The following is a 9,080-nucleotide window of genomic DNA, read 5'->3' as shown; positions in this document are numbered from 1 at the left end:
GTTGGGCAATCTAAGATCTTGCTGTTTATAATCTCTTAGGGCCTCTCCACTAATTGCCAATTGGTTTTGAGTTGGATTCCCGTATTCTAACATGGTATCAGAGCAGGCTATTTGCGACGAGTCTTTGACCGCGCCTTTACTCCGCGTTATCCGATTTATTGTCCACGTGTTAGACCCAACGAGGCTACACGTGATGGGGGGTGTTGAGATTATTAGTCCCACATTGTTGGACAATCTAAGATCCTGCGGTTTATAATCTTTTAGGGCCTCTCCACTCATTGCAAATTGGTTTTGAGTTGGATGCCCGTATTCTAACACTTTCCTTGCCCCATCTGATTGCTTCCGGTATTGCCAACATCTCCCTTCCTCACTTGTCTGCATTCGGCTCCCTTTCAATCTCATTTCCTTGCAAGTGCCAAGACATGCTGCAAGACCAGATGTCTATATATCTGTTTTAGCTGTTCCTGGACTAGGCCTTGGCCATTTGTTTCTTTGTCTTCTTTTTCTCCCAAACTTGCTCTTCATTGGTTTCCTTCTCCTTGGTTACAGACTCCGGATTTGGCTGGATTCCTCCAAAAATCTTATTACACCTAGCTTAATTTCAAAATGTGCCACACTATAGCAGCTGCACAGATTGCATTCCAGGTTCCTCCTTTGTGCCATCCTGCAGGGTTGGAGTTCCATTCCTTGATCTGTTGTTGTGCTGAAGGAGGATTGATGTTTGATGGTAAAGGGTTTGCTGCCAAGGCAAACCACACGTATCTTGAAAAAGAACACTAATTTTAATGTTTGGACATGCGGTTGGATCTCCAATACCTAACATCTTTCACATTGTCTTAAAAGAGCAACTGGGTTATACACAGTATATACACACACATATTAATATAGCACACATAAATAAAATCTTTAACATAAAGCAGAAAACAGAACAAAGGCTCTGATGTATATTTCTAGTAAGACGAGGAAGAAGAAAATACATTGACAATTACAGATGCTCTTAATCACTAATATATACGGAACAGATTTTTGTTTCTCTTTTCCTCTTTCTCTTCTTCAGCCTGGTTTACAGTGTTCCCTGCTCTCAACAAACCCCATACATGATTTCGCCTCCAATCATCTCCCTATCCCCTCATTCCCTCTCAAATCCCTATGTTCATCATTACTGCAAAGAGATCAAATAGTACTCTAGAAAGTAATGAACTTAAATTCATGAATACATTGTATACGTTCTTTTTTTCATCAACTTCTCCGACCACGTTTCCCTTCCCACCAGGTTGATATAGATAACACACAAGAAACCAGTCTCAGTTCTTTCAGTTTTCCTCATTCAGCATCATCCTTAAATGAATCAAATAACTACGTCACGCCTCTTCTTTGGATTGGCTTCTGGATTTCCTTTTCTCATCATTGCCACAAACTCGTCGTAGTTAATTCGTCCATCCTGTCCAGAAACATGGTTGATATATAATATAGTGAGAATCATTTAGCTAGTAAATTAAGAAACCAAATTCTATCCACAAACGAGCATATATAAGTAAAATTTGATGTCAAGATGCATCTTGGCAACAAGCTACAGTTTAGAAGCTTTGGCACATATGTTTCGTCCAACATTCAGCACACGCCTAGGATGTTTTCGTTGGCAATGGCATATATATAACAGTCATAAGCACTAAAAGATCTCAATTCCTCAACATGACATGCTTTTCTTACATTATCGCCATCGACTTCAGAAAGGATCTCCTTAATATCTCTTCCATCATGCATGCCAAACTCCCGGAGAGCTTGCTCTAATTCTTCAGTTGTAATGAACCTAATGAGGATGAATCCAAACACATTAGATTTATTACCAATACGCTTACTATGATTTCAAGTACCCCATGCACTAATTTTGTAATGGCAATGCATGTAGCTCGTACTACTTACCCACTATGATCTTTATCGAAGTACTGGAAAGCTGTATAAAGATGTTCTTCTCTGTCCATTCTATTCAAATGCATCGTTGCTGTAATGAACTCATCATAGTCAATCGTTCCATTACCATCTGCGTCGGCCTAAATCATGTAAACACAAAGTCAAATTAACAACATAAGATTGGTTAATATAATTTGAAGTTTGAGCTCAGGAATAGATCTTTTAGTTCAGGACTTACTGCTTCCATCAACTGTTTAACTTCATACTCGGATAGTTTTGTTCCTTGTTTAGAGAGTCCTTGTTTTAGTTCTTCTAGAGTTATCGTTCCACTATTATCCGTATCCATGTTCTTGAACATTGCTTTCAGTCCCATGATTTCTTCCTCTGACAAACAACCCGCTATCACCTGACCATTGTGAAATTCACAGAAACGACGACGAATTTTCATCAGTTCAGCAAATTTATAGAAGAAAAATAATGTACAAAGTATATTGTCTAACTATAATAACGGTGAAGAGTTTACCCTCAGAGCAACTTTCTTAAATTTGTTCATGGCTCTGAACTGTTTGAGCCTGCTCAACACGGCATTGTCAAGTGGTGTATCAGGTGCTTCTCCATCTTCTTTAATCCATGGATGATCTGAAAGCAACAAAATGAAATTATGAGACATGTTCAAAACTTGCTTTAAAATAAGATGGAAAGATGTTGATCAATTATTCATTTATCGTTACCTAGAACTTGGAATGCTGTTAGCCTTTGCTTGGGGTCTGAATTAAGCATTTTCCTGACTAAATCTTTAGCCATGGGTGAAATTGATGGCCATGGATCACTTGTGAAGTCAATATGTCCACGCAAAATTGCGTTGAAAATTCCATGCTCCGATTCTGTCATACGAGCAAACCAAAAGTTTATTTGTCAATTCATCTTAAAGTTTCGAATAATAATCTTGATTTAGTGCCAAGCAAAACATTACCAGCCCAAAATGGAGGAACACCACAAAGAAGAATATACAACATGACACCAATACTCCATATATCAACTTCTGGTCCATATTTTCTTTTTAACACCTCTGGAGCAATGTAATATGCACTACCCACAATATCTCTGAAAACTTCGCCTGTTAAACAAAGAAAAGAAAAACTAAGATAAGCATGAACATGTCATAGACTTCAACCACACACGCATACAGAAAGAACTGCATATTCGAATTTTCGCTGCCAATTCTTGTTGGTTTCAAAATTCAATGGTACGTACCTTGTTTGAAAAAGACGGAGAGACCAAAATCTGTAGCCTTCAATGGAGCATTTTCCTCTTTATTTAAAAGAAGGAAATTCTCTGGTTTTAAATCTCTATGAACAACACCCATTGAATGACAAGTATGAACAATTTGCACTATCGTTCTTAATAAAGAAGCTGCAGCACGTTCCGTATAATGGCCTTTGGCAATGATACGATCGAAAAGCTCACCACCTGCACATAATTCCATAACCAAATGCACAGATTGCTTATCTTCATATGCACCTTTCAATTCAACAATATTAGGTTGTCCCGTCAGATGATGCATAATCTGAACTTCTCTTCTAACATCCTCAATATCCTCCTTGTTAACCAATTTTCTTTTCGCAATGGTTTTACATGCGAATTGTTCACCTGTAGTTTTATGTGTACATAAATGCGTAACACCAAATTGACCACGCCCTAATTCTTTACCAATTGTGTAAATCGATTTAACATCTTCCATCGGCCGACCTAAAACGGGCCCAATTTGCGCAGGTTTTGCAGGTTTATTCGTTCCTCCTCCTACAGAGGGAGCTGCTCCTCCGGACATGGCCGAAGAAGACGGCTTTGGTGGTGTGGTACTGTCGGAAGCCGATTGATTCGCGACATCGTTCTCACCATTTTTACCAGATGGATTATCATTCGCAGCTGGTTCTTCGGTAGTGCGATTAGGGCAACAATTACCCATGGTGGATAAAAATGGTGGTGGTTTTGGCGGTGGTGGTGGTGGTGGAGTAAGAGTAGGAGGAGGTGGTGGAAGGTGGAAGATGAATAGGAGGGACCCTTTTTTAGTTTAGGATTCTTTTTGTTTGGGCCTGAAGAAGAAACAGTAGTTTGGGAAAAGAGATGCATGTATAGTAAGGGGGAAAGGAAGACCAACGAAGGAAAGAAAGCTGGAAAAAGAAAGAACACAGGTTGGATTACTGGATGAGTTTTTACAGGGAGGATACAATTGAATGAGTCAGTTTTTGCCATAGAGAGAAGATGAGTATGAACAAGATTAGAGGTTCAGAGGGTTTAGCGGGAACCAACGGTTTTTTTGTTTTAGGGATTATCTTACAACTTTTTTTTTTTCTTTTGAGATTATCTTACAAGTTACATGAGATTATCTTACAAGTTACATGAGATTTTTCTGTTAGATTCCCTTTTTTTTCAACCCTGGTATAGGAACGGCAGGTTCTAGTAGAGGGGCGCCAAGTGTGATAGTAATGTCCCTCTAATTGGTTAGGGGGTGTCCTATAGGGATATAAATTGACTAGATTACTCTTTTTGCTTTAAATGGACTAATTTGTCCCTCCTTTTTAAATTGAAAAGTCTGAATTGTCCTCCATCATATTTAAACCTAATTATGAGTAGAGTAAAATCAAAATCAATTTTTTTTCTTTCATCTTCTCTACTCCTCCACCATTAAAACTTCATCGATTAATAGGCGATTCCCAACAGTATTAATCTTTGATTAAAGTCTATAATAGAGATGACGAAGAAGAAGAAGAATGACGAAGATTCAACGGCTTCAAATCAACAAAATCCTTCAACCGGTGAAGAACCCCAATTCCAAACTCCCCAAGTTGAGAAATCAGGATTAATGACTTATATGAGGTATGTAATCAAAAACCCAGTTATTATTTTGTGTATTTTGTTCAATTCAAGTGTATTTTATATCAAAAATTAGGGTTTTAGGTTCAAAATTTGAATTTGAATTCTGGAAATGAGGTTTCTACGGTTGGTATTGTTTCAATTACTAATTGTATCTGAACTGTTTGATGCATATACGGTTCGTAATAATTGAAATCATCAAAAATAACGAACCGTGTGTTCTAGAGTTTGAGTTTTTGTGCAGATACAGTTGGTACGGGACACCCTATTACGAACCGTATTCCTTCCCGCATGTTAATTTTTTCTAGTCGGTTTGTAACTGTGAGTTCGTAACCAACCGTTTGTGTTATACGGTACCTAATGTTTGTTGATTATCAACCGTACTTTTGAGTTGTGTGACGTATAAAATTTCATTCTACGGTACAAGAAATTATGAACCGTATAATAGTTACGGAACGTAAGTATCATCAGTCTCCAACTGTATGTCGTCCTGATGCTCAAACCAATTTCAAAGTTCTTATACGGTTGGAGACGGAACCAAAGTTACCAACCGTTTCTTTTACACGGTTTGTAACTTTGAACAATTATGAACTGTATATTTTATACGGTTGTTCTGGACATCTCATACCAACCGTATGTTTTGTGTTTCAATATCTTTTGAGTTTCTTTGTTTGTATATCTTGTTTGTTCAACCTTTAATAAATCATACAAATGTATTGCTTGTGTAGGAATCCTGATAGGGTTAAGAATAAGAGAGGGAATAACTTAACTCCAATTGATCATACACCCACCCCTCGCGGTGACAAGCATTTAGGGGTAGATCATATAGGTGACCATGTGAAGAAGAAGAATCAGTTTGAGATTAGGTTAAGAGAACCATCTGTAACTAACTCTGGGGTTGAATTAGAAGGAGGTGAGCATAATGATCAACAATTGAAGAAGAGGAAGTAATTCCTCATGAATCCAGTGAAGAGGAGGAAGAAGAAGGAAATAATGAAAAGGAGGGAGAGGAAGAAAGTGATGAAGATGAGGAAGAGGAAGCAAATGATGAAGAGGGAGTACAAAACAAGGGGAAAGAAACTGTCGTAGCTACAACTCTACCTCGAGCCAAACCAGTTAAAGAAAAGAAGCCGAGAAAGGAACCCGCACCAAAAGGGTTGCATATTCCTACAGGAAAAGATTTGATGTTGCCACAGAAGAAGAATAGATGTCCCTGGGGCGAGGCACCAGATAAGTCCTCAATCTTATTTGGTTATACCAATTCCTGGGCCGCAAAAGTCTGTGCGACTAGGGTATGTTTCTCTTAACACATTGTTATAATTTATTTCGATCTTTTTTCGTTTGTATTTATGTATATTTCATTAATCTTAGTTTAACAAAGTATGTTTGTTTTTTAATGATCATGCAAGGGCGAACAAATTGCTCAAGCGTCAAAGGGATGGTTATTGGTCAATAGGTGAAGAATGTGGTGATGTTCGTACTCTAGTGGCAGCTTCAGGATTAGGGCATGGAATTGAGCATAACCAATCGGAGTATGATAGTTTTATAGTCTCTGCCTTCAGGGAACGATTTTGGCCAGAAACCGATACGTTTCATCTCCCATTTGGAGAGATGACAATAATACCGGACGATGTGAAGCAAATTCTTGACTTGGAAGTTGAAGGAAAATGTTTGTATGAAGGTTTCGATAACAACATGTCTTGGAAAGATCTTTACAGCCTTGTGGAGGAAACACTTGGGTGGGATAAAGACTAGACCGAGATGGAGTTTATGTTGGATGGTGGTTATGACCCTTCGCAACCAAACAAGGTTAACAAGGTAAAGAAGTTGTTGTTGAATAATTTGAGGACGAAGTTTGGAAACACCCTCAAAAAGCAAGAGGCATGTGAGGTGATAGATGAAACAAGATCTAGGCGTACCGCCACAGCGTATTTGTTGTATTCTATTAGGACCGTATTCATGCCCGATAACTCGGGAAATAGGGTGAATGTTCATTACCTACAGTTGTTGAAGGATTTGAATAAGACCAGAGAGTATTCGTGGGGCACCGCCACGCTTGCATATTTACTTGAAATTCTAAGAAAAGCCTCGAGGGTTGGAGCTACTGAAATTGCTGGGAATGTTGCGCTTCTAATGGTAAGTTCGGTTACATTTTATCATTTTTTATTTTATGATTGCTTGTTATATTTATCTTCTAATTGTAGTCGTGTCTCAATTGCTTAAACTGTTTTATTTTTTTCAAGGCATGGGTGTATGACCACTTTCCGAGCCTGAGACCTTTTACTGAATGGATGAACATGATCATGGACCTACAGGAAATAAGTTTATGTTCACTGGTAGACAAAAGAGGAACAAAGAAGCGAAGCTCATTAAAAGGAGGGAGGGAATAAATGCTTTCACCGTTGAAGATGTTATCTTTGACCCTTATTTGAGGATTGAAAATGGAGTTGATGCTCGTCGTTTCACACCGACCGCAGGCTACAATGGACCATTGTATCATGCCACAGGTTATGTTATGACCAATCCTCGTCGAACTCTACGCCAAATTGCTCATATTCAAGGAAAGGTCGTTAAGGAAAACTTCAAATTATCCAAGGATGGATCCGAGACAAAAGGCCCCACTATTGTACTCAACTACCGCCCAACTCCGACGGTTGATATTTGGAACAACCGCCATCAACAAGCATACCAACTTGCGGTTGGAGAGGCAACGACTTGTAACAACACAAAAGAAGCTGTTGATGATTACATAGATTGGTATTATCATTTTGGTAATCCACATGTGATTAATAATGATCCGAAGGCCCAACCACTTATTCAAAGGCAATAGAAAAAATGATGGCTGCCGAGGAGAGCAAAGAGACAAAGGGACTATTTGGTATGACTTGGAGAAACTATATTTCATGTCGGTACGTAACTTTGTTATCCTCATGACTTGGAATTTAGTTCTAATTTATATTATGTATTATGGAATAATCTCTTAAGACTATTTTTTATGTGTGAATAGAAAGAGCGAGGACAAAAGTTAGCTAATAGTATGACTTCATGCATCCGTGCTAATGGTGTGATTGAACCTCCTCAACAAAGGACATTACAAGAGCAAATAAGGAACATGCATGATCCAACCCGGAAGGAATTGTACGAGGGGTTGATCACGGGAGAAAGAGGCTTAAAAAGGAGCAGAAAGTCCACTGGAGGTGCGAGTACTAGCCATAATCATCCTTCATCTAGCAGCGAAGAGACGCAATTGGAAGAGGATTTGCATGGTGTGGGTACTAGCCAAAGAGGTGGTCGTGGTGGTCGTAGGGGCGGTGGTCATAGTGGTGGTGGTCGTCGTGATGGTACTCGCACTCGTGGTGGTGGTGGTACCACCAACAAAAGAGGTCGTGGTCGCAATGCTTAATGGTTGTGTGACATTTGATAGCAGGACAACTTTTTATTTCTTAGCTTTATGTGGTTAGTTTTTTAGTTTACGGATATTATGAAGAACTAATGGTTGTGTGGTTAGTTTTTATCTTATGGATGTTATCACGAACATGTTCTGAATTGTGTGGTTATGGATTTTAACTTATGAATAACTTATGAACTGTGTGGCTAGTTACTGGTTGACTGATAAAATTGAGATATCTCTCAAGTTGCAATTGATATGAATTTTCAAGTTACAAACCATAGCTAGTTTAGCAAGAAAATGTCAAGTTTTATAGTACTTACGGTTGGTAATGAAATGCACTTACAAACCGTAGCCAACTTACGTTGTGTAGTTTTTTGCATTATCAACCGTAGATTACCCTGGAACTTTTGAAAAAATGTAGAAGTTGCACTTACAATTGGTATTTAAATTCACTTACAAACCGTAAGGTACCTACGGTGTGTATTATTTTGCATTATCAACCGTATATTACCCTAGAACTTTTGAGATTTGGAGAAGTTGCACATACAATTGGTAAAGAAACAACCTTATCAACCGTAAACTTGGTATATCAAAGCTTTGCAGAGTTACGGTATGTAAAGAAATAACCTAATGAACCGTATCCATGAGAATTCATTTTTCATCAGAGTTACGGTGTGTAAGCCTCTGATAATTACCAACTGTAACTCTGATAAAAATTCAATTTTCCTGGATATCCACGATCTTATCCACCGAGTTGTCATTGTTTGATTTGAAAATATAGCCGTTGAAACCTTCAACGACTCTATTTTCAAAAAATAGATCCGTTACATAATACAAAAAAACGAATTTATATATATAGCCATACTTTGTTATATATATATGCTTATCCTCCTTACTAGAAGTT

At 38.3% G+C, this 9,080-nt stretch overlaps 2 protein-coding genes across 2 annotated transcripts; one reads left to right on the top strand and one right to left on the bottom strand.

The window, feature by feature from the left end:
• Positions 1–867: 867 nt before the first annotated feature.
• On the bottom strand, positions 868–4,107 carry LOC113309665 (calcium-dependent protein kinase 2-like). Its single transcript, XM_026558138.1, has 8 exons — positions 3,166–4,107; positions 2,885–3,028; positions 2,643–2,795; positions 2,435–2,550; positions 2,150–2,317; positions 1,924–2,051; positions 1,711–1,810; positions 868–1,441 (listed from the first exon to the last, which is right to left on the bottom strand). The coding sequence occupies exons 1-8, from the start codon at positions 3,875–3,877 to the stop codon at positions 1,349–1,351; spliced, it is 1,614 nt and encodes a 537-aa protein (XP_026413923.1). The 5' UTR covers positions 3,878–4,107; the 3' UTR covers positions 868–1,348.
• Positions 4,108–7,623: 3,516 nt separating this feature from the next.
• Positions 7,624–8,188, top strand: LOC113312256. Its single transcript, XM_026561018.1, has 2 exons — positions 7,624–7,698; positions 7,793–8,188. Exons 1-2 carry the CDS (start codon positions 7,624–7,626, stop codon positions 8,186–8,188), a joined length of 471 nt encoding a protein of 156 aa, XP_026416803.1.
• The last annotated feature ends 892 nt before the right edge of the window (positions 8,189–9,080 follow it).

The sequence above is a fragment of the Papaver somniferum genome, chromosome 9, assembly GCF_003573695.1.
Source record: "Papaver somniferum cultivar HN1 chromosome 9, ASM357369v1, whole genome shotgun sequence".
Lineage (NCBI taxonomy): Eukaryota > Viridiplantae > Streptophyta > Magnoliopsida > Ranunculales > Papaveraceae > Papaver > Papaver somniferum.
The sequence above is the reverse complement of the archived record's forward strand: the minus strand, read 5'-3'. Positions and strand labels throughout refer to the sequence as shown.

What these genes read in the sequence shown, in the direction of transcription:
- LOC113309665 (XM_026558138.1), bottom strand. Translation starts at nt 3,877, where the DNA reads ATGGGTAATTGTTGCCCTAATCGCACTACCGAAGAACCAGCTGCGAAT. An exon ending in CTCCGTCTTTTTCAAACAAG is followed by an intron (nt 3,029 to 3,165) that starts GTACGTACCATT and finishes TTTGTTTAACAG; the next exon opens with GCGAAGTTTTCAGAGATATT. An exon ending in TTCGATAAAGATCATAGTGG is followed by an intron (nt 1,811 to 1,923) that starts GTAAGTAGTACG and finishes CATCCTCATTAG; the next exon opens with GTTCATTACAACTGAAGAAT.
- LOC113312256 (XM_026561018.1), top strand. Translation starts at nt 7,624, where the DNA reads ATGGCTGCCGAGGAGAGCAAAGAGACAAAGGGACTATTTGGTATGACT. An exon ending in ACTATATTTCATGTCGGTAC is followed by an intron (nt 7,699 to 7,792) that starts GTAACTTTGTTA and finishes ATGTGTGAATAG; the next exon opens with AAAGAGCGAGGACAAAAGTT.